Source organism: Macrosteles quadrilineatus, unplaced genomic scaffold, assembly GCF_028750875.1.
Source record: "Macrosteles quadrilineatus isolate MER2022 unplaced genomic scaffold, UCM_ALF_1.0 Scaffold_9__3_contigs__length_116548681, whole genome shotgun sequence".
Taxonomy (NCBI): domain Eukaryota; kingdom Metazoa; phylum Arthropoda; class Insecta; order Hemiptera; family Cicadellidae; genus Macrosteles; species Macrosteles quadrilineatus.
The window spans coordinates 99,360,150-99,386,425 of NW_026542602.1; the positions used below are offsets into that span (position 1 = coordinate 99,360,150).

General features: G+C 37.0%; 1 protein-coding gene across 1 annotated transcript in view; it reads left to right on the forward strand.

Annotated features, from left to right (window-relative positions):
- The window catches only part of LOC129002508 (uncharacterized), a 31,079-nt gene extending 5,514 nt beyond the window's left edge, over positions 1-25,565 (forward strand). Inside the window, exons 2-17 of the mRNA XM_054430366.1 lie at positions 6,708-6,856; positions 7,722-7,848; positions 9,253-9,483; positions 11,325-11,542; positions 11,979-12,099; positions 12,453-12,680; positions 13,488-13,660; positions 14,647-14,770; positions 15,162-15,395; positions 16,802-17,394; positions 18,553-18,689; positions 20,828-20,997; positions 21,390-21,590; positions 22,306-22,382; positions 23,792-23,884; positions 25,452-25,565. Coding sequence (XP_054286341.1) covers positions 6,708-6,856; positions 7,722-7,848; positions 9,253-9,483; positions 11,325-11,542; positions 11,979-12,099; positions 12,453-12,680; positions 13,488-13,660; positions 14,647-14,770; positions 15,162-15,395; positions 16,802-17,394; positions 18,553-18,689; positions 20,828-20,997; positions 21,390-21,590; positions 22,306-22,382; positions 23,792-23,884; positions 25,452-25,550 — 2,975 coding nt within the window. The 3' untranslated portion in view covers positions 25,551-25,565. The remainder of the gene's footprint in view (positions 1-6,707; positions 6,857-7,721; positions 7,849-9,252; positions 9,484-11,324; positions 11,543-11,978; positions 12,100-12,452; positions 12,681-13,487; positions 13,661-14,646; positions 14,771-15,161; positions 15,396-16,801; positions 17,395-18,552; positions 18,690-20,827; positions 20,998-21,389; positions 21,591-22,305; positions 22,383-23,791; positions 23,885-25,451) is intronic.
- The last annotated feature ends 711 nt before the right edge of the window (positions 25,566-26,276 follow it).

The window sequence follows — 26,276 nt, forward strand, 5'->3', positions numbered from 1 at the left end:
ATCTTGTTGGTTATAAAACATACTTAAATTAGCCACTTCCAAAAGGTGTGCTCATATTAAAATAAATTTCCTACCATCGTTATGTTAAGTTGATAAAATAGTTATTTTGACGTAAAAGATGCTATAGTTTACAATAAATTGCCCTTTGGGTTCCGTTAAAAACTGTTGTATCCGAAAGAAATCAGAAATGTATAGCAGAGCACTCTATCGGTGGCTTAGTTCAAATATGTTACAGTACATGCATTAACGCTATAACTGGAAACTGATTAGAAATGGGCACAGCTTTCTACTACTGTACTGCTGATCCATACGAATAATAAATTATCAATTATATCAATTATTTAAGATGGGGACGTCACTTCACTTTGTGCCTAACCCAAATATGAGTGGAGGATGAGTGTAGGATGAGTGGTGATCTTGTAGTCTCGTTAAGTGACTAATGCCGACATATTCCTTAGACACAGCTGTTAATTGATAGCCTATACAGCCAACGGCAACTAGGGATCTACAGTTAGTAGTGGAATCCGAACCACATTTTTCGGTACTTTCCTGTTAAAGGGAACATTCATTATTATCGATGATTTATTTTCGATATATCGATAGTTTTGTTTTCCATCCGATATATTGATAGTAACAAATTGAAACATATCAGCTGACAAGTACGATATAGGATACAGTAAATAAATATTGTTCAGTATCAACAAACAATAAAAAAAAAATATATTAGCCTATATTAAAATGAAACTGTTCTAAACTAACCTAACCAACCATAAAAAATCCATTTGATAGCCTATTCCCCATGCCTTTTCTCTTCTGTTATCAAATGGAATTTTGAAACGGTAACTTAGCCTATACAGCAAGTTTGGTTAGTTATATTAGGTTAGTTTAGAATAGTTTCATGTCCTAATCATATAGGCTATTATTTTTGCCTAGAAAAGGTTAGTTCTTAATTTGTAATTTAAATGCGTTTGAAGATATTAAAACAGAAGGAATACCAATCATGAAGTAAAACAAAAATATCGATACATCGAAAATAAATCATCGATAATAATGAATGTTCCCTTTAACAGGAAAGTACCCATTTTTCCTTGTAATTAACGAATTTGTATAATTATCATCAGGATATTAAAATTCATTATATTACCTCAGAATAAAGCTATAATAAAGCGTATCACACAAACTCCCTTAAAGACCTACCACCCTTTTATAGCTAAGCTAATGACAACGTTTTTGTCAGGTTTATAAAGAGGGTATTTTATTGCAAAGTTTGGTTCTTGTTGTATTACTATTTTTATAACATTTTAAATTTTAAATAAACATGTTCTATATGTAAACTAATTGTTGTATTATACCATATTGTAACCAAATAGTAAAGCATGGATTGTAAATTCTACACAGTGTAAGAGAATGCACTATTTGCCAATATCAACACACAAAGTACATTTACAGTAGAACGACGATAAAACAAGTTAAAGCTTCAAATTATACAACAGGAAAAGAAGTCCACTTGATCAATTGTTTTATCTATTTATGTACGTAGATTGTTGTGAAGTAACCTAATAATGATAAACTTTGGTCTGGTTTTCTTGATTGCATCTACCGGGATTTAAAGTTTACTACTATAAATCTAATAAGGAAATAAAGTGAACTTACTGTCTGAAAAAGTGTACAATGAAGGCCCATTCGTAATGGCATTGAATCAACAAAATCAACTCGATCTCAAATATCTTAAATGGTCAAAAAGTTAAGGATTAAAATAAAAAGTAACTTACATCCCCCATTGAGTAAGTTACTTGTCAGCCAACCTGTATAATGTCTGTTAGCACAATAACTATAGTAAAATCATCCAATTTTGATTACATTTTGTAAAATTATTATTTACAAACGTAAAAACCAACATTTACTCAAACAGTTTGTGAACCATTATGATTGAACTTTGTGAACGGGGCTTTATGGAGTAAAAACGAGGTTTTTCCATTTCTTACTCTTATAACATAAAATTTCTTTCTAATATATTTTGTAAAGCTTAAAAACCAATTTGTTGAAGACTATTGAAGCGATATGGTACGTCTAATGGTTACGGACAACAATTTCATACAATGTAAGTTTTAAAATCCTACGTTATTCTTAAGGGATCCAATTAGACCTAAACTGTTGCAGTTTGACAGACGGTTACAATTTGATCTAATTTAGTAAATTTAATTTCTTTCATACTCAGCTATTTCAATGAAAAACTCACCCTATAACAGCAAACCAAAGTATTCCTGTACCATATTGTAATTTATTAAATAAGGAATAAGTCTAACAATTACAAGGAAATGTTTGATTGAAAATCTAATTAGGCAAAGCGAAGTTTGCTTAGTCTACAGGTTTCCTACGGCCGAGGCATTTCAAGTGCATTAAGCATTTTAAGTGTAAGTAAATCAAAGAATGTAAAGTTTATTAGGGAAATCACTTGGTTAAAACCAGCCCACTAAACCCCTACTAGATCAGTGACTAGGATACCTCCCGCAATGCCAAAATGAGTCAACTTTTTTTGGGCCCAAAACCGACTACTACTGTATTTAATCTCGACTAAACGCATCATCCAAATGAAGACTTATTATAGGTTTTATTTAAGACCTCACACATAGCTTGTCTTTCCCGCAATACGAAAAATACAGTAAAACTGTAGCTAAAACCTGTAGAGATGAGTGAGCTCTAGCTTGTGTGATTCACTGTCACTGTTGACTCACGTTGGAAGGAGGAGCTAGTGATCTAACACATCAAGGCTGTGATTTTCCGGGTTGTGCCAAGAAGTTACATCGGGGAATTACACAAACTGATATGTTCATTAAACTGATAAACCCAGACACATTCTTTGACCAACCTCCCCGAGATCAGCTCCTCAATCAATCGGTTCATTAATCCTTCTGAGCTTCAAAAGCTATAAGGCTCCACTTACAACTATAAAAGCAAAATAACCCAACAAACACGTATGTAAAGCTAACATGTGCTGCAACCTGGGATTCAAGTTTAGAACTCATGCTATTAGGATGTTTATTAGTCCAGTTGTAATACTTCGATCACAAAATTTAGGCGGTTTAAGGGGTAGGATTCCTGGGTTCCACCACCACTTTTTATATTAAATCTACGTGTTTTGTGTTAAATCTATCAGCTGTCGGCTGTTGTTTCAAAGCTATGGTGAGGTGGAGGGGATGGAATATCTTCCCCTTAAAACTACCAAAATTTTGGAGTATAGTGAGGTAGACTGTTAGGTCTGAGGTCTGGCAAATGACTAGGCTGACTTTTTCAGATGTTGTCTCTGTAGATGTAGATAGTTGGTAGATGTAGGTGCCATTCTGTTATTCTGTAGATGTTGTCTCTCCCGTTCTCCGGGTCTCCCTCCGTCTAGTTGTATCGACGTCAAATTGTATCTCCTCCGTTTTGGCGAGAGGCGTCAAGTCGTACCTTAAAATTTGGTGATAGAGGTTGTAAAGTAAAAAAAAATACTGTACAACTTACTGATACGCTAGCGCCTGCATCAAGTTGTCTCAAGTTGCATCTGCTGAGTCTAGTTGTACCTACACGTCTAGTTAGTATATCTACATCTAGTTGTACCTACGTCAAGGTGTGTCTACGTCAAGTACTCTATCCCCGTCATTGTCACCTTGTTTAAATGGTTTCTGAATGAGGGTTGGCACTCTATAATTGCATTAGTAACTAAAATCCATGATCAAGAATAATTTGGGGGGTTAGTTTAGATAGGTAGTGTTTGTAGTATTGTATTAGGCTAGTTGTAATGGTAAGATTGATACTTTAAAACCATAATGTCAATTCGTGAGAAGTCAGGGGGATATATTTTAATTTATTTCATTTTGTAACATTATATAGTCTCTTATTATTTAGCTATATTTTCGTCACATACTCAAAACCTGTAGATTCTTCAAAGTGATTAACAAAATTGCATATACATATCTCGGATATTAGAACAAAAAGGGTTGGTCCATGAGCATCAAATGTTCACCACTGTCCTGAATCTTATACAACCGTAACGTCTGGTTTATCTGTGTAGCATCGTTACCACACCACTGCCTCTCTGTGCCACTGAGCTAGAAGTAGTTAGAAATACAACTGAAGGTAGCAAGCACTAGGACGGCAAATCTTTTAGAAAATTGAGAAGCTGTAAACTGTTGTTATGTTGGTAATCTTGGGGAATCAACCTGCTTATTGGCTCAGGGTTTTATAGCAATCACAAAATCCCTATTCCCTAGTTCCAATGTAGTTAATCCCGTACAAATATGGTGGCCTACGTTTCGCAAATCTCTCATTTCTGAGTACAAAAAATCTATCCCCACCCCAGGCAGTCTTCCAGTTGTTTGTATCTATAGCTCAGTGTTTGTTACTAGTTTAGACAAGCTCAGGACCATTATTATTAACAGGCAATTAATAAATTGGATCAAGGACAGCTTAGTTCAATTCCACACCATAAAATCCAGTACTATACTGACTTTTCTCAACATGGGTTGGGGACCTTTTAATTACTTGGCAAGCACAATACTATAACTTAACTAGTAACTACCAAACAATCTGTCAATGATTTTTTCTTTACTAGCTTGTATATGTAAATCGGCAATGTTGTCAATTTTATCCTGATTAAAGTCAGTGATTTTTAATGTTTTCAAATTGGACCTAAAGTTGTCCTTCACTTTTTTTTGGGAGAGAAGGAAAAATGCTTTTAAGCACACAGGTAGCCAGCCTGTAGTGTGAGACTCCTAAATTTATCAGACTACTCACTAAAAAAAACCCCTCTACTCTGTTGGATCCAGCTTTGGAATTGTTTGTCACATTACTTCAAGTCAGGCCAACATGTGACCTTAAGCCCTCAGGGCTCTCACTGCCCATTTCTGGCATTTAGATTCTTTATGACCTACACCACATCCCGGTCAAGGTCGAGCTTCTTGGCACGGAGAATACCCTGTATGTAATGTGACACACAGGTCCAATTGTCCTCACCCTCCGTCATCATCGGTATCACAGAAAACGTACTACTATAACCCAGAATGCCAACCGCATGGTAAAAAGCATTAAGCGTTTTGAGAGAGCTTTGCCTGTCAATCCGTAGAGAGCGCCACCAGCGTTGCCATACACTCAGCATAGCAACGCTGGTGGCGCTGCCTATGGATTGACAGGCAAAGCTCTCTCAAAACGCTTAATGCTTTTTACCATGCGGTTGGCATTCTGGGTTATAGTAGTACGTTTTCTGTGTCGGTATGACCGTGTTCACTGACAACAGTCCTACTAACTGTTGAGCCTCCAGGCGGGGCCTTCCCCAACGCTAGCAGTGGAAAAGCTATGTTCCACCTCATCGGGAATGCCTGGGCAGTATATGCAATCGGGTGACATGGCTTTGCCCATCCTGAACAGGTACAACCGTAAAAAGCCGTGACCCGTCAGGAATTGGGTGAGGTAGGCCGGGCGCACACCTGATGCAGCACGGCACGGCACGGTGCGACATTTTGCCTTAAGGCACCTTATGCGACTAGATTTCTATTATTTCAAATGGGGGTGCCGCACACATCATCGGACACGGCAAGGCAAGGCAAAACAGCGCCGTACGGCGCTTTGTTCTGCCTTTTCAATTTTCGTCTTTCGGGCAAAAGGCTTGAGGCAAAACGATGTGCGCATGCGCGAGGATCGACACCACGTTCAGCGCAGTGACAGCCCCTGTCAAAATCAGTGTTCACTTCCAACGATTAGTAATTATGATTTTTCCGGATCTGCTCTTAATTCTGCAATGAATGGTTTCAAGTTCCTTTTTTGGTTGATGGGATGCACCCACGATTCTCTGTTAGGGAGATCATCCATTACATTCATTAGGTACCATCATTGACTATATAAACACAACAGTCAATGGTACCATATAGCAGCGATAGCAGCAGCGTCTTCTTCATCCATTCTCACAAAATGTGTAGTACAAAGTGTCACAAAATGTACAAACAACCTCATAACACACAGTATCTCACTTTACTGAAACCATATGGGATCGACCATGTGGGTGCTCAAGTCGCCTTGCCGTGCCGTGCCGTATGCATCTCAAATCTCCATCGGGCACGGCAAGGTGAGGCAAAGACGTCTCGCCTCGCCTTGCCGTGCCGTGCTGTATCAGGTATGCGGCCGGCCGTAGAAGTCCACCTCTTCGCACCGCCGAATTACCCAAGGTTGGACTTGCTGTATCAATCGCCTGGTTCAGCATCCCCGTGTCTCCTGTTCCCAGCTCTCCAGCCACAGCTGGTAGGTGCGGGTGCGTTCCTCTGTTCGTGCCTGGTTCTCCCCACGGCGCTGATAAATTCCCGTTCTCTCCGCCACCAAAAGTTTGACGTGGAGGTGAAATTCTAATTTGTTTTTTCAACAAGAGGTTGGCGACCTCGTTTACCTTGCTTTTTACCGTCCACATGGGCCACAGAGGCATGTGCAGTGTGCGTGGAGCGTTTCTAGAGTTGGAAGGTGTAAGCTGGTACAGTGCAAGGGTAATATGTACTAAATGGTTGGGGCAGTTACCAGGACCCGAACCCATGACATCGCTGTTGTGGACCCGAAGTCGGTGGTGCTAGCGCTTCGCCGCTTCATTGACTAAACCACCAACTCACCTTAATACCTATATTTTGTCTAGTTAACAATAGTGTGTCTATAGTCAAAAGATAATACCAAACAGATTTTGCTTACAGGTTTGAACTTCCATGACAGAGACCAAACACACTTCCTGTATAGTCACAATGATGGTAGAACAAGAAGGCAGGCTTACAACAACAAATACCCCAGCTATGGTGGGGGAGGTTATAGCTGGAAACATTACTTCGCCATACCCCCTGTACCAGTGAGTCATTCAAGTACTGTAGTTTATTGAAAGTGGATAGCCTATACAAATATAGATTAAGAAATCCTTTCTGGTTTGACATCCTCAAGTACCATCTGAAGAGAACTACTGTGTTGTGTCTATCTAGTAAATCGGTTTGTTAATTTTTTGTTATAATTTTATAAACTTTTTTTTACCATTCACATCATCCCTAAACCATTGTTACCAACGGTTGATAAAAACATTGAAATGACAAAAGCATAGAGATATAAAAAATATAAATGAGCTGTGCCTGTTGTTTTATTACAGCTAAGACTTATTGGTCCTTTGCCAACACCTATGATAAAAATGATCTTAGAATTTATTCCTCTCCCCAGCAGGTAAAATAAAAACCCCAATAAATATTATGTTAAATACCAAATCAATGTGCGTTATCTGGTATAGCTTTATTCAGAGTCAGCCTTTAGGTACATGCGAGAGGTTGCGACCACACAGGGCCCCGCAGCTATAACCCACGCTTTGTGCAAAATACAAAAAATCAATTATGAAAAAAAAAGAAAAACGGAAAGTATATTATATATTGATAAGAAAGATAAATTGGTCGTGCCTGCTGTTTTACTACAGCTAAGACTTATTGGTCCTTCACACACACTTATTGGTGTTAGTTAGTATAGTATTGTAAGGATACTACTACATTTTTGTAGTAAGGGCTCTGATTTTTTTCACAGGATCCTGCACAACCCAAGGCCGACTATGACTTTATTTTACTTCATAAATAATAAGAAAATATAATTTTGATCTATGATGTTACAAAACTTTAATTGAGTAACAATAGCACCATGGCTTGTTAGCAAGGAGTATTGTACTATTGTCTTATATGTTGCAGATATATAGTAACTCTAAAGAGTCTGTATACATTAGGGAAGAAAACCTGAAACGTTTAAAGAACACACTTGAGAAGGACACCATATTCCAATTTTTAAATCCAAAAGGGTTGAGGATTTCAATACCAGGTATTGGTTATAATTTTCTTCGTAACTGTAATATGAAAACATAGGTTCCTAACTTGTGTCTTTAGTTCTTCAGCCATTGTCAATCAATAAATAAAGCCACCTAATGTAGAGTGCTTCATCTACACTTAAATGTGATTCACTAGAGTGATCAGGTGGCAAAAAACTGCTCTCAGAACCTAGCACCCTCTTCACTCGCTGGCTGCTAAAGCTGGGGAGAGGGCAGAAGCAGGTACTTGCTCTTATCACTCGACACGGCCATTTCAGGCAACATCTCCACACTCTAGGAATTGTCAATGACAAGCAGGAGTGTCAACTTTGTAACCAGTCCGATGAGACTGCAAAACACATTATTCTGGACTGCGATGGACTACGGGCTAGGAGAAGGGCTCTGTTTGGTCTAAAGCAGCCAGGTGATGAACCAGACGCTAACATTGGGCAAAAGCTCCTGCACCTAGTCAAGGACACAGGCATAGGCTTACCCAGTTAGTGGCAAGTGGGATGCACAATAAGCGTCGGTTGACGTGCTTGGACTATGAGTCCACCCTCTTACAATCAATCAATCAATCAATCAGGTGGCTCAGCTTGACGCACATAAGACTGTAAAACTTTAGTGTTAATGTTAATGATTGTAAATGTGGGTAGTGCCTATGGACATCATTCACGATGGTTCATCTTCATCATTCTTTTAATGTATGGCTCATACATTGCTGTACAAAATTTGATAATAATATTTCTTGGGGCCTGGCCTGAGACATCAATAAATCAACAAATTTGAAAGGATCTTTTGCACATAAAGACGCAAGGTAAATACTCTAATGCTAATTTTTATCAATGATGAAAAACAAACATTGTACCGGTATTACACATATTAGATCTTTTCCCTACGCACAGGCTCTGCCTATGTGGGGAGGATCCATTTTTGTTAGAATTACTGTTGTATATTTTGATTCATGGAATAAATGATGTTTGATTTGATTTGATTTGAGATCAAAAATATAACATAAATAAGGTTACTGACCCATCATAAATCAATCCTATATTGTTTATAGTGGATAACTAGTTTCGGGCTTTCAACCCCATCCTTTTTCTTCTTGTCAAACATAAATTACTCTGTACTTGCGGTTGTCAAATTTAAAAAATTCTTTACACATAGTACACACATAAAGAAACATTTACTTTACAAAATGTACAACACGTGAGGCCAGCCAAGGACAAAACCAGACTGCGGGGTAAGACGCGATGAGCATAGGTTAGCCAATGCCTCATGAAATAGAATATTGAACTGTTAAATAAAATATTCTTTTAAATTTAAGTCCACTTTAGTGTAGGATAGTATGTGTTCATTGTAGTGTTTTAAAATACGCAGCATCGACATTTTTGTTTTTATGGTAAGTTTTTCTGCAGCTGACAGCATAAATGTGAGAATCCTGGACTTTCGGCTCAAACTGAACGAGGAGTTTCGAGGCAACGACGGTGGCCATTACCTTCCCAACAGCAGCAAGCGTGGCGGCCTCTGGATATATGACGTTCCGGAGCTTCAGGTGCAACAAGGCAACAAGATCTATTATTGGTTGAAAGTCAACTTTATAAAAGAGGCGAGCGACATTATTGTCAATGGAGTGCTGGATATTGAGCGTAAGTTAAGTTTATTCTTTGACATAAGTTAAGGAATTGAGCCATCGACAAAGAGTGCTATTGTCAATTATTGATTTATATGGTATATTGTATTAATCAAGCCAACTGAAAAAAAAACTGACTGTGAACTTGTCCACCTTTTATGCCGCATCAATTATTAATGTATCAACAACTTATGGAGGGAGAATAAAGGGTGACTGAAAAGTAACTTGAACCCCCCTTAACTTTTTAACTATAATTTTAGATATTTGAAATCAGTTTGCGGCAAACTGTTTAGATATGAAGGGCTATTGTTATATAATGATGGTTAGTTTTGAAAATTTTGGGCCTTATGCAGTGGAGGTGAGGGGTAGCACAAAATGTTCACTCATTGAAAATTAAAAATTTTGAGTCAAAATTTAAAAAAGTCGTACCTTAAAGAGTTGCTCTTGAGGAAAAGAGGAAAAAAGGAGAGGGGGGGAAGGGAAGGTTTCCCTATACCTATTCTTGCCAATTCAAGGAAATGCTTTCTACAGTTATGGGACACGAGCGTCGAGCAAAGGAAGATTTTTGCTTTGCAGCTGCTTTTGCGAAACTCCCTTCTCAAGTAGGTGCCGGGTCCATTAACACTCTCCCTAAACCTGAGAGCCCCAACAGTCCGGAAGGTTCCAGTTCGTTCAAACTGGACTGGTGCGAGAGTTGGCAAATCTGGTGATCTAGGAGGTTGACGAGATACTAGTAGAGCTCCAATTTAAAAAAAAAATTGTCATTATTTTAGTTAGGTACAGTATACATTTACTAGCTATTAGATGTGTAGTTATTTATTTATATTAATTTAAAGTTTTATTTACTCCATTCACTCATAGATTTGATAAATAAATTTCCTGTAATCCTACTATAGGATACTATAGTTGGCCCACTATAGGTGTCCTGTATTTATAACTTTAGCTATGTATTCTATTTATCATCTTGTGTCTTTGGCTTTACTTATTTATTATATTTTACATCTTTGATGTATGCTATACAATGTTATTATTTGTCATAAAACAATAAAAAACTATTACTTTTACTATAATCTAAAATTGGTTTACATTGGATGTCTTCCACAATCTCCAAAAGTTAATGGTAACATGTTGTGTTAGGGTAAGGGAGCGTTCACAAAAAAGCTTGTTACAAGTGCTTGTTGGCAAGCGCTTGCAAGTTACAACCGGCATGAGAAAAGTCTACATTGTATCAAGCGTTTGCCTTCACGGACAAAGCTTGCCCCGGCTAGCAAGCGCTTGCTACAAGTTCTGACAAGCACGCAAGAATGTTTTGTACTTGTTTTCCGGCTCTTGTTGACCGAACCAGTCAGTGTCTCCAAAACAACAGTGCAGTATGGACGTCGATGAACTGATATCTCAAGTCTTTAGAAGAGGGGCTATTTGAAACAATAGACTCAAACTACATGCTAATAGAGTTTCTTGAGGATGTAACAAAACGTGGTTAACTCTATTCTCGTATACTGTGTAAGAAAAATCCTCACAGTCGAATGTCAATTGACTAAATAGATGGTGGTATTCCGCAAACCTACCTCTTCCATGGTTAATTGCATGAACATTGACTATCCTTCTACGAATTTTTAATTCAACATTTTCAAGCAAAAATAATTCTTCATCACTTGATGAAGACCAAAAAACTAGCTTGAAATGCAAGCTTTTGTTGTGTGTACACAACAAAATTCTCAAGCGCTTGGAGCAAGCGATGAAAATGTGTTACTTGTAACCAGCTTTCTTTGTGAACGTCTACTAGAGAGAGATTCAACAAGTAATGTATTTTATGTTAAATATTTTATGGAAATTTTAAAATTTATTTTTCCTCAGGGGGGAACCCTCACAGTGGAGGAGATCAAATTCCATTTCGTCCAAAGCCTGCACCAGTCATCCCGGATCCATCCTTTGGCGGGGGAAACACTCCATCTTATACTGGAAACAATCCTCCTTATGGGGGAGGAAACAGCGTTTCTCTAGGTGAAGGTCTCGGAGGTGGTATGAGAGGTGCATTTAGTTGGAATCACCAGTTCACGATCAATGCTACCGGCGTGAGTAAATTTCTTACTGCTAGCTACAAATTATTTTGAAAAGAGATACATTTGAGCTAGCCTACCTGAGAAATATACGCTAGAGTCCAGAGGCTGATGGAAGGACAAATAAAAGGTCACAAAACACTAATATTTTGTCCAAATATGGGACTTTTTCAGAGAGTAAATTGAAGAGGGTTCCCTTATGGCTTATGCAACAATTGGGTTACTAATTTGCAGACAAAAGGTTGGCACTACTGGTGCGGTTATGTATAGCAGAGAAATCTGTTAGCTCCGCTTTTAAGTTAAATTTGACATAGAAATTAAATGCATTCATTTCATTCGTTTCATTTCATTTCATTTCATTTCATTTTCATTTCAATTTAGACATAAACTCTAAAAAAATAATACATTTTAAATTTATGTTTCTTTCCTAAGATGGTTCAATTTTTTACAGAGTAGTTTTTCACAGAGCTCTTCCAATAACTGGATTAGACAAGCTGACTTGTTGAAAAATAACCTTCAGAATCTGCGGTTCCAATTCTCAAGTCCCACAACACTGATGATTACAATACCAGGTAAGTTTCAAAGTCCTCTAGTTTACACATTGTGGTGAGTTATTACAAATTTGTGGTCTCTTAGAATAATTCCGTACAGCAGCATAATTCCTACTGGCACCCTGTTTGGCTAATCGAGGAGGCGCATGTACATTTTATTCTCTGTGAACCTTTTATAAAGAGATTACAACTGCATCAAGTCAGGTTGAATATGGAATTCAACTAACCGCATACCCTCTAACACTAATGATGCTTAACCAATTTCTAGAATTTGTATTTCATTTTATGTATAAATTTATTTTGTCTAATGTATGGATATCATAAGGTGTGAAAACCTCTATGTTTATTTAGAAACACCCTGTGTACATTTTTAGATGCCAATATAAACAGAATCGAGGATATACGAGTGAAAATAAACGAGGAATTCCGAGCCAATGACGGAGGTCATTATAACCCGAAGAGCTACAGAAGTGAGGGATTATACAACTTTGACTTTCCCCATCAACAGGCTGGGCCTGAGGACCGGATATACTATGTAATGAGGGTGAGGCTAGGATCTGAGGGGATTGACGCTACTGTCAGAGGAGTTTTGACAATAAACTGTGAGTAGAGCAACACTTTGAGTCTTAGTGGATACATTCTATGGTATTTACATTCTTTGGTTGTTATGAACTATAGTTCGGCCGCCTAGAAAACGACCTGCGCGCTAATGCTAAACAAATGCTGGAGAAGGTCGCTTTTTAAGTGGCTGAACTATAGTTTGTTGCTTTATATAATCTCTAAGATGAGGCCCCTTGAACCTGAATCTTTTCTAACTAAAACACAAAATATACTCAACTTGACACGACTAAAAAAAGAAAAATCACTACTCGCCCACCCCGAGTTAATTTATTTGTTTAAAACCATGCTTTTATTTACCCTATGGCTGTAGTTTTTAACTATACATATCTGTAAGAGTCAAAATATGGGAGTTAAGATCAAAATAATCACCAAGTAACACTTTCTATTAAAACGCTTCATAATGTATGTACACAAAAATTTGAATATTTAACTCTTAACTGCATTTTTAACTAAGAACTTTTGACTTAAGAAAGATGGAAAGATACTATGGCCTGACATATTTCCTATTACTTCCTATTGCTCCAATTCGTCCCCAACTAAATCCTAAGCCCCTTGAACATAAATCATCTCTAACTGAAACACAAACCTTGTTTGTTGAATGTCAGTGACAGTGAAACTATACTAATTGTTGGGTATAGTGAAAATATGTTAGTGTTTCTTGTGCCAGAGTGGAGTCTTTGCCATCCACGTTGGCCTCATAATGAAAATCCTTAAAACCCAGGTCTTTTGTGCTCTATTATACCCTTGTAAGTTGTTGTATGTTTTATGTGAACTGGTAATGTTTGCAGATGTGGGTTCCGCCCAGGGGTCCGTTGTAGCTCAACCCACCCGACCAACATACTCTCGTCCTTCTCCTGGAACTGTCAACAGTCCCCCGTCACTGGACGGGGCTCTAGGCGGAGGTACGGGGACACAGAGGACCAGCTGGAATCACAGGTTCAACATAAACACCACCTACAGTGTGAGTCATCCTAAGTTTGATTTTTATTCTGTCAAATGTATTTTTTCATAAGACATGGGCGGCCTCTTTTAACCTGGTATTTGCCAGTGCAAGTGGGTCTCGGCACATCAAGCAAACCAAGGGTTTGATAGATTAACAATTTAAGGGAAGTGGCATCAGGCTTTCGCCCCATTCACAGAAATGTAATTCTAAAATTATGATTACCTCGCATAACAAATCATTCAGGAAATGCCTTAGGTGTCAAAATATTTTCAATAAGGGGTTAGGGAACGCAACAGCCCAACTTTATTATCGTCTCAATTTTTCTCTATATTTAGCAATTTAGTTTGGAAGATTAGCTATAGTTCAATGTTCTAGTTGAATTATAAGTAATCAAAGCTGGCTTGGCCTGCTTCTGGTCTGGGTAAAAATCTTCGCCCTCTGGTACCCCAACAACGTTTCCAATGAAATTGTAATTTTATGAGGGTATCATAGGATAGCGTGCTCTTAATTCCAACATGCTAGGGTCCTCCAGGCCCTAGCCCAACAGTCAGGCAATTAAATATTTCACCCAATTTGCAATAAAATACATCACATCACCACAATATACATAACTCGGTCTTCCCAATTGTTTATCTAAATTTCCCCGGCTTCAAAAGCCTATCAAATGAATGAAAATTGTCAAGACTTATGCTAGAAATGACCGTGTTGTTGAACTTGCAAAAGAATGTAGGTACTAGCCATTGTTTCGGATGCTTGGCCATAATTTATAATTTGTGTAAGCACAAATCAACTAAAGTATATGAGTTGTATTTGACAATACATCCATATAGTCGGCCAGTATTTTCATCAGGTTGACAGTCGAGTAATGATACTGTAACGGCATTTTTATTTTAGTTTTGATGGGCAATTAAAAAATGTTATATAATTTAGAGCTTGAAAGTATAATGACAAGCAAACAAAGACAGCATATTAAGTTCACTATTTCAAGAGCCAATGCATTTCAGACATCTTTCACAGAAGATTCTGCCAACCGATGGTTTGATGAAGCTCAGCGTTTCAAAGAGTTATTGGAAAAGGATACCAAGTTTCAATTCTACTACCCGACAGGGTTAAGCATTACAATCACAGGTATGTTCATTTATCAACATCAAAACTACCATTTATTTTGTTTTATAACATATATGTTACACAAAATTAATTCTTAAACAGAAGTAAAAGTTTTATTATTTTTCTTCAATATGATCATTTATTATGTTTTTGGGATACAAGTTTCAATTTCGCTTACAAAGATTTACATTTATTTTTCATGCAATTGTTATAACTATATTTTGTATTCGTCTTTTTTTTAAATATTACTCTTACTCTAAATACCCTATGTTGCTACTGTAACCCATGTCTCTTTTTTTCTCTGAATTGTCAAAGTCAAACCATTCATTGGAACCAAACTACAGTTCAGTAAAGCTCTACTCTATGACATAAAGCTACCCAGTGATTATTCACTTATGATGTGTATGTCCAGGGGATAGCGAAGACATTAAAATTTTGGCTTTCAACATAAAACTGAATGAAGAGTTCAGAACGTTGGGTCCTGGGAACTATGTGGCCAACGTCACACGCACAAGAGATGGACACTGGAGTTATTATTACCCAAATCTGCACCTGAACCAAGGAGACAAAGTCTTCTACTGGATGAGAGTTACTATAGGGAAACAAGCTTTTGACAACACAGTCAAGGGCGTGTTGGAGATTGTCGGTAGGTTAATTTCTGTTCAAGGTCAAAGCCAATTTTTTGCGTAATTCAGCTACCTCTTAACAATTTACGTGGATTCCAGCTGCGAGCTTTAATCTAGCCTTGTGGGTAATTGAGACAAAAACTTATAATGAAACAAAGTGCCAAAAATGTTGTTTGGTTCCTGATATCAACGTTAGTTTAACAATTTACTAAAAACAGACATCCCTAGAATAGATTAAATTAAAATATTGCAGTTTAGTATGAATAAGATGTTTAACCAATCATTTTGATCAGAAGAGTTACTAAGACATCCCGCCACTTCTCAATATTGTCCATTTCACTACCTTTCTTTTCAACTCTTATTCAAGGAAAAAATGGATTGAAAGACCCCCCTTAATTTGAGCAATTCCATACTTGATTACAGATCTATTTTTGTAAATTCAATTGTGTGTGATCACCTTGAAAGATGCCTTATAGTTATTTCTCTTTTATTTTCTTTTGTATATATCAACGCCTGTTGCATTTATTTGTGTTTTTTGTATGGGAACGGTCCAAACCCTGGTCTTGTTACAGTCTAACTTCACAGAGAAGTAGTAAAGGTACAGAGGAAACATTCAATGGTACACTTAAGTGGTGCCCAACACTTGTCGCCGGTGTCTAGGGCAAAGTCCAACCACCTTCTCGCCCTCATGTACTACAACGCTTACATGAGGAAGACCCTGTGCGCTGAGCGATAGGAACTCTTATACAGTGCTCCCCACTCAGGTTCTTCCTTGCTCTTCACAAGTATATTTCCCCTAGCTTGTATGTACGCGTACACAACATACTAGAGTTAAAAGTGCACAATTGTCCGAATATGCAAGTTCCCTCTGTACCTTACTTCTCTGTGCTGAAACCAACCTTTTTGTTAGATAGCATAATTTAACGCTTGCAAGAGGAAGTGGCGTAAGTTTATATGATTAGCCACTGTACCTACGTCCCTTCGTCTTGCGAGCGACAAATCAATTGATAACACAATGAATGGCATCCGGGTCTGGAGTCAATCTTGCTTGGAATAGTACCACTGACTTTCAGATTTGAAGGCAAGCACAATACCACTCAGCTACCAGACACCTTGTATCAGTTTGTATTATTAGGTACTTTGCGATGATAAAAGTAAACATCAAGTTGAATACTGATTACTGTACCGGTAATGGAAATATTTTAAACTGTGCATGGAAATTTATTTCTTTAACATCCACAAAAGAAGCTATTGCTCTGTGGATTTTTTTTATAGGTAACATTTAAACTGGTCCAAATAATGAACACAAATTAATGGTTTACAAACAATATTTTTCTATTGACCCTCTTTCCCCCCTGGTTTTTTACATTATTATTTCCCCTGAAGGTTAAATCAATGGTTTACTGACTAAATATGTTTTCCACAGAGGGAGATCCCCACCAAGGTGGATCATACCAACCCCAACCACCCCCAACATCACCAGTGATGCGACCCCCATCTTTGTCGCCTGATTACTCCAAACCGTATCAACCCAACCAAAATCCTCAAACCAATATAAACCAAAGCCTGAAACCATACCAACCACAACCACGCCCTAAACCACCAGTAACCCGGCCACCCCCAGTATCCTCTTACAATCCATATCAACCCAACCGAAATCCTCCGACAATTCCTAATCAGAGTCCCAACCCATATCAACCAAACCAGAATCCGCTAACAAATTCCAACCAGAACCTCAGCCCGTACCAGCCTAACCAGACTCCTCAAACAAATCCCAACCAGAAACCATATCAACCCGACCAGTCAACGTCAACCATGAATCCAAACCCTTATCCTCCATACAACATTCCCTCTGACCGGAATCCTTCACTACCGAACAAGAACTGTGATTCTGCGTTGACTTCTGTAACGAAGGGTGGAGTTAAGATAAACACATGCCCAGGAGATGTGTTGATGGACCATAAGTTTAACAACATGGATGGGTGGTCACACCAGATATCTATTGCAGGAAAATATTTGGTAAGCTATTTATTATTTAGTTAACAGTTCTGTCACTGATTTATATTAAGTTATACCCTCTTCTCCTTGGCTAGAGACGCCCTTTGAACCTAAACTTGAATACACTAATTCGTTAGAAACCATCTGGGGAAAGAATATTCTTCCCTTGCTGATTTTGCAATGCTGGTCAGCAAAACATTTTCCAACATAATGGAGGATTATAAGAAACCCTTGTCAAAAAGGCTAAAACAGACTTGACTGTCAAAACCTTAATAGACTGTGCATCACTATGGTTAGGTAGCTGAGTGGTTATAGTACCTGCTTGGCAATCAAAAGGTTTTTGAGGATTCTAAACTGGACCCAGTAAAGAAACAGCTGCTACTATAAGTCGGTAACAAAGTTACATAGATCATCACTCCTCCATTATACACTCACCTAGCATTCAAGAATAAAAAGTGTGCAATGAATTAGTTTACACCTAACAAAAGCAATGATAATTATAAATTTAGGTTCAGTGACATCTTACCTTGGTCAATCATCAACTAGCATATTGATTTCTCCATTGGTCAATACTATGAGGTGATTAGTAGGTAATCCAAGATCCAAGACAATTTTCTGTGAGCTTTTAAGAAATAGTAAATAGAATAGAGCATAGGACCATAGACAAAAAGAATTAAATATAGACCGTCAGCTGTGCTGCGGATACCATAGGTTGTGGTGCACACCGCTGGGAGCGCCATGTAGTTACAGCGTACGTGCTACGTAACTACACGGCCCTCCAAGCGGTGTGCGCAAGAAGGCATGGTAACAGTAGCACGGCTGACAGTCTATATTTAATTATTTTTGTCTATGATAGGACATAGTGCAATGAAATCTTTTAAGAAAACATTTTTGTTATTTTGGTGTTTATTTATGCCAGTGACATATTTACCTTTTTTTTTAAGGGAACTGTTAAAACTCTAGTATTGCTACTATCTAACGTTGACCTTTTTGTTAGAAAGTATCATTAATTTATATCACAATAACATACTAGCATCTGGGTCTGGTAACAATCTTGCTAGGAATCAAAGACTATACTCCACCAATACTATCAAGTATAACTGAAACAGTAAACTGGTTCAAGTTACTACTTGTTTATGATCAGCAGCCTACAAATCTCTGTATTGTGTTTGCTGGTAGGAGGACGAGTTCACAAGTTTTACTCAGGATGCAGAGAATTCCTGGTTGCAGCAAGGACGACTTTACATCAAACCTACGTTGTTGGAGGATAAAGCCAATGACTCCTTTGTGAGGCGAGGAGAACTATTTCTGTCAGGGTAAATGGATTTTCCTCTAGAATTAGTATGTAATTTCTCCCTGGCTCAACTTTGTTGATGTTAGAATTTGTCACTGTGGCAGTGTGGCACAACATCAGATTTAATTATCAATTCAATCAATTATCAATTATCAATTATTTAAGATGGGGACGCCACTATGTGTGTATTTTAACCCAAATATGAGTGAAGGATGAGTGTAGGATGAGTCGCGCGATCTTGTAGTCTTGTTAGTGACTAAGGCCGACATGTTCCTTAGACAGCTGTTAATTAATAGCCCATACAGCTAATGGCAACTAAGGGACCTACAGTTTATTGTGGAATCCGAACCACATTTTTTCCTCGTAATTAACGAATTGGTCTAATTATTAGGATAGTACTGCGTATAGTCGTAGTACTCACTAGTGCGGACGTTAATCAACACCAGGGAGCATCGCATTCACAATGCATCCCTATAAATATCCACAATTATGAATATGCATAATGTTTCAAAAAAATGACTATTAGCTAACTAACTAGATTATCATCCTATTTTTTAGTTTACCCATCTATGATCTTGGATAGCAGTTAAATTGTTACCCATAATTGTAAGACACTTTTACTGAGACAAAATGATTTTTTTATTGCAATTTAACATTTGAATTACCATCCTATTGTGATTATTTTCTTATATCACAGTGTCATGTCAGTACCATGTTGTGTTCCCTCAAATCAATCTTTCTATGAATTTTTGTTTAAAACAGCTTAACAACAAACCCTATCCCAAATCAACCAATTTGGTTGGATAATAATGCACATATCAAGGGAAATTCAGTTTTTAAAATCTCTAGAATTAGCAGATTAATCATGGAATATTTTACAAATCTCAATCTTTGTCTGCTATGAAAATCACTTCTGGAATAATTGATCCTGCAATATGATGTTGTTAACTAGTTCAACCAGATAAGTAGAATTTCTCCTGAACCGTATTTAGTAAAGTGTCAAAGATTCATTTCGTCCTTTCACAAAAGGCAGTTTCACCTCAACACATGATTTTTCATTTGTATTTCTTAACCCTAGCATTTTTCTTTGTGATTTATTTATTTTGAATATTCTCGAAAGAGAATCTTTTGTGTCTAGTCATCTAGGTTGATAGATAAGATAGATAGATAAGAGCATTATGTCCAAACCAGAATCATTATAATTTTGGCAACCGTTTGTATAATGGTTCATGTTCCTTCCGTCTGTTTACTGATCATATTCAAAATATACTTGCCAATGATGTTTTCAAGTAAACTAAGTCTACCTTAACATCGATTGTTGTATTATAATTTGACTACAGTTTATGGTTTTATTGGGGAAACAACCAAGTCTGATTGTTGTTTAAATATCACTAAAATTGTTGCTTTGATACACAACTATTGTTTTGTTCCTGAAATAACACTTCTTTTTACAGAAGATAGCTTGCTAGATAACTAACTTTCCCAAACCCTGTTACAGGGAGGAGATTGTGATGACCCCAGATAGAAATTGATAAAAATTTGCTGTTTTTATAATTGTAAACAAGATATTGAATCTTGAATAGTTTCTATCATACTACAAAGTAAGCAAATTGTAAGAAACAAATTGTTGTCGGTAAAAGTATAAATTTTCATCCCAAAAGTGCCATAGAACGATATATTGTGCCTCGATCATATGAGAGATCGATTGAAATCATCGTTGTTTTAAAATAATAACCGAGTCAACCGATATGCCCATTAAAACTCACATGATGGAAAGTATCGCCGGCCCGATATATTGTTACAATGTATTTTTCGATAAGACTACCGACGATGACATATCGTTGTGAAGTATTTTCCAGATGTGTTGTGCAAAACGATATATCGTTGCATGGCACTCAAAGGGTTAACTTTAGGTTGGTTAAAAATAGTGTTTAATAAACAGTGTTGTAATTGTTCTCGTATAAAGGGGTGGTTTGCTTAGCCTACTCTATATATTTGTTGCTGGTAGTGTCAAAAAAATTATTGTTCACAATTCACCCAAGACCAGGTAATGTACAGTATTCATATGAACTATAAGGCTTGTGAACACCTACCTTCCAGCCTTGTGGCGGAGTATATACTATTTTCACTAGGAACCAACTGTGTTGATTTTGTTGTCAGGTGCACTCTTTCCAATCTGGCATCAAACTACTGTCACCGAACGGCTCAAGGATTCACCATCCTTCCTCCCATCTATTCGGCTAGACTCAACACAGAAAACTCGTTATCTTTTCGCTACGGGATTGTTGAGATCAGAGCCAAGTTCCCTAAAGGGGATTGGTTAGTGCCAGGTGAGCATTGTATTTAGTTATGATTTAAGAATATCTTCAGATTGAATTCATTTTTCAGTTATTGCAGCTTAGCTAAGAGGATAATGATAGTGGTAATCAGAAGGAAATTGGCTCAATCCTGTTTTTGTAGGGTTTTTTTTCTTTTACTTTGGCTATATCTTAAGATCCTCAGTATTCTATAGTGAGCAACCTTTTTTTGTCGGGGAGCAAGCTGGTATTGTGTGGTGCACCAATGGATTTCATCTAAGTGATAATGTCGCAACCCTCTAGGCTTAGTCTGAAGTAATTTGTAAAACAGTTCTTAACAGATCCTAGCGCCTTTGCACGTGAAGGTAGGACAAAAAAAAGTAACCGTGTCAAAAATCATATCAATTCACATGTTGATTGCTCAGATCTGTGGTTGGAGTCTGTCAACCCAAGAGTGGACGAGAAGGTGATCATTGCAATGTCCACGGGAAACACAGGAGTCTCGGCCAATCAGATGTCTGCAGGGGTCATGAGTAATTCCAACAAAGATGTCAACCTTAACAACATCAAGGGCTCCAGTCCGTGGTACCAAGGCTTTCATACCTTCAAAATGGAGTGGATGCCAGGTAACTTATTCTTATCACTTACTTTTTACATTATCATTACTTTTATGTTAGAATGTAAGAGTGGCCAAGAATGTAAATTATCATAATTCTCTACTGACAAGTGACAATGTAAACTGTTTTTATAGCAATGCTGTGTACAGCCGTTTTTATTACAATAAAGTTTGATTTGATTTACTTTGAGATTGTGACATGTACCTATGGGTGTATATTTCAAGTTGAATATGAATGCAATGTGAGTTCAGTAAGTAGAATGTTTTAGCTTCGGGGTTATCAAGGACTGAGTGCTAAAATGGTGGCCCTGTTGGGGAAGAATATTTATAATAAAGGGTGAAGCAGTGTGCATTAAGTTTGCTCCCTTCAACTTAATTTCTTGCATAAATCCAATCAATAAATTCTTTCAATTACACATTTTTGGATGAGTATTAGAACTTAGTTCAATTGAGTCACCAATAAATTTTGCTGGTACGATTAAAATCTGAATTTTTTCTACATTAACTAAATTCATTCAAAACCAAAGGGAAAATTATGTAATCTACAGCCACTTTTATTTACCCATAAAATATAAAAAACTATGATAGAATCAATATCTTATGGTACACTCTATGAGAACCTCATTAGACTGTTTTGTCTTAGTTATACTTCTTTAGTTATAATTCTCATTTATGCTGTACTGTACTCTGTTGAAATTGTTCTATATTATTTCAACTTCCAACAGATAAAGTTACATTTTCTGTGGACAATCGAAAAATTGATGAACTTTCTCCAGGATCTTTTCCGATTTTAAAACAAGAGGTGAGCACAAATCCTTTTTTAATTAATTTTTTTTCAGCTTATCTTTTATTTTTGATGCCATAAATAACATTTTATGAGAATGACAATCCTAAAAGGTGGAATTATTTCAAGTAATCTAACATTTATTGTACAAAAAACAAATGACTTTTTTGTGGGGAGGAGGTTAAAATGTGTTTATGCACACTGAGAGGCTCAATGTCCTCTCAGTAGGGCCGGACTTCCGCAGGCTCATTGTTATTCCTGGACTACCGGTACTGGCTAAAAAAAACCCTCATCCCTTAGGACACTATCTAGAACTGTCAGCACATTACTTCGGGCTAGGCCTTTTTTACTATGCCATTAGGACTTTTCTTCTTATTTTCTACCCAAGGCTAAGGTCGATCAAGATCAACCTACTTAGCCCAAAGTATGGCCTCAGTGAACTGCTTGATACAGTTCCAGGTACCCTCCCCCTGGAGTATAGCTCAAACGATGTAGTCGGTAGTGATTTCGACGCTGATTTTAGAGATCAAAGAGTCTCGGTGGACATACCACCTGTTACAAAAGAATAAGGTGTGCTTGGCTGTGTCTGCAATGCCGGGTCAATACAGACAGTTAGATCAGGCGGCCTTTCCCATTATGTAAAAAAAGGTCTAGAAGTACCTGTGACCAGACAAAAACTGGGTCATGAAATATCCTACTTCACCATGGTTCCATTCCATCCATGGTTGAAATGCTATGAATGAGCCTTGCGGTCCTACGTCCCCTAGACTCAGCTTCCCATATTCACGCTGCCATCGGTGTAAACTGCAGTCATGCTATTCTCTGGCAGCAGTCTCTCTGCCTACTTCAGGTCTTCTGTGGTAGATTGCCTATCGCTCCCTCGTGAGATGCAAGACAGGGTTGACATTGTTGATTACCATGACTGCAAGCTCGGAGAACATGCGATAGGCAGAGGCGACTAGCTAGAGTCCTCGATGCTGAATGCGGGAATGCCAGTCATGGAAGACGTGCCTTTCAAGCACTGAGGGCCCAGACCTCAGTGCCATATCTGAGGATTACTGAGGTGAAGGCTTGGGACATGAACATTAATTGGTCTCCAAAAACCTGAGGAAATACTAGACTACTTTTTTCCTATTTATGAATTACAACTGCTATACATTTTATACAAGTAAACAGCAGATTTCAAATTCTCTGGAGATACCATTGATTATAACATCAGTGGTTCTACTATAAATGTTTTCCTATATTGAAATGTACAGACATATTATCACTATTCTTTTATCCAGGTGCTAAGCAGGAGTAAAGGGAACCCTGCTAGTTGAATAGTAAATAAAAAACCATATATAAATTAGACTTTTTGTAACCTTTTAGTTTTTGTCTACTTTTTGTATTGAATACCTAGATCTAATCATTGTTCCTTTGTCTAGGCGTACATATCATTAGGGGTTCATGCAGGAGGCTACAGAGATTTTCCTGATCAATTGTTTCCCAACAAACCATGGGAATACGATGATCCAAAAGTAAGTATGAGTCAATCTTATTTCAATTTGTTCAATTCACAGAAACTTCAGTGCATATTTGAGTTGACTGTGAATGAAGGGTGATTGAAGAATGGAGAGAGATGATGAAGCTTTGTTACTGACTAAAACCAGGCGTTCTTTCAGGTCAAAGCTAAGAAAGAAATTAAAGAAGATAAGAAATATATTTTTTTTTAATATGTGTTTAAAACCACATACAGAAGATACAGTAACAGAAACAAAGATATTAGCACAGATAAGGAAATGGAGAATAATAGGATTCCATGTCTGTGATCATAGGATACAGTCGATGGTGTCATAACTGGTTTTGCTATGTAAAAAGAAGATGAAAGAAATGTGGCAAAAATCTGGCTTGAAAGTAAAATTGGTGCAAAGAAAAGAGTTGGAAACCACAAAAAAATGGCTAGACACCATAACAGAGAATATAAAGCTATGAAAGCAATAGAATATTTCATTACTAGGACTGAAAGTGGCATTTTCTGTTGCACGATCAAGTTTCATGTGTGAGGCAATGCCTAACACAGGAAAACCAAATTTCACGTGCGAGTTATTTTCACGTACGAGGCGAAGCCGTGGACGGGAACATTGGAGCAACCGTAGGAAAACAGCTTTTGGTACAGGTTATGAACAATACTTTTTGTGACGACGTAAAAATAACACACATACAGAATAACATACCTCAGTAGGTAGTATTTAAATAGTTTTAGAACAATCTTTTTCATTGAAAATATTCTTCACAATATACATATGGTATCATGATTATAGATTTTAGATAAATTTATAAGTAAATAATTTGTTGACTTCACATTTTGTAGTTTTTAGATATATATATATACATAAATAAAAATTTGAACGAATGGTGTTTTTGGCCTCTGGGGTCATCAAAATGAAAAAGTTAATCGGTCCCGGTCCTAGGTCTTACCATGAGACCTACGGTAATAGCTACTTCCCTTTAAAGAAATTCGCAAAAAGAAATGGAAGAAATTCCAATCACATATTTTATTTACCGTGTGGGGTGAAAATAGAAAAGTCTCTACATTACACATTTTTATTCGAGTTTTTGACCACTGGACGACCACTAGTTAAAATAAAACAAATAGAACCAAGTATCTTTGGGTACTTATCTTTACATAAAAAGTATTTTTCTTCTGTAACTTTTTCTCAAATAATGGTGTGATATGATAAAAACTAGTTCATCGCCCTCACTCATTTTACAAGGAAGGAGTATTCAAGGTCGTTAAACTTGAGCTTGTGTAGAAAAGAGTCACTTTACGCCCTAGTGATGAAATATACTATTACGTCCTCATTCTTTGTAAGTGCCATTTAATTACCAGATTTCATAAGGAAATTTTTAATCCAGTACCTAAAAAACACATAAGGTTTTACACTAATTAACTTGTTTTGTTAAATAAAATGTTCTATGCTCGATGAAAACACTCTTAAAGTATAATCCTACAGTAGCTTGGCTATTGGTCATACCGATGCAAACTACGGAAAAGGTCCTTATAAAAGATTAAAAATGATTAATAAATATCCTTTTCTGTTTCAGAGGTTCGTCAGGTTCTGGGATGCTAAGAAGGATTGGTACCCAAGTTGGAAGAATGATCCATTCTTACAAGTGGAGTACATTAAAGTTACAGCTTTGTAAATGGTTCACATTGAATTTTTCATCTGTTTTATTTATTATTACCAAAGATATATACATAATTAGTTACTTTTCTAACTTTGTTTATCCTTTTCAAAATCATTACCACATTACTCCCCAATTTCAACGGATCAGTTTTGTCTTATTTATTTTCAATGGTATTTATTTGTCATTTCCATCCTTGAGTATAAAAAAAGCATTAAAATTATTAAAGTATTTGGAATTGACACTAAAAGCAATCTGACACTTTCTACATAGCTGGTGATAAAGAAACCTAATTTTTTTAAAGATTTATATAGGTAATTTGTTTAATGATTTTTTAAGATTAAGTTTTTTTGCCTATATCCAGTTGAATGTGAGGAGGATGAAATGTTTTGTGTTATAAATGTGAATGAAAAGTCCAATTTAGTACTAAATCAAAGGAGGAATAGACAGGATTTTTCTGTACAACTTTCCTATACAGGAGAGAAAAGAGTTTCCTAGGTACCTACCATAGCTTAAAAAGTGATTTTTCGTATCTTTCAATTTAGATTTTTTTTTAGAGAAATTCCCACATAGGGAATGAGCTACCTTAGGTCTTTGGGTAAGATCAAGACCTGGGACTGATTTACTTTATTGTTTTGATAAATATGCATACACACATAACACACAAGGATTGAAAAAAATTCTGGGGACAGATAAACATGTTTAAATAATAGTAAAGATGGTAGTAAAGATAGATAGTAAAAC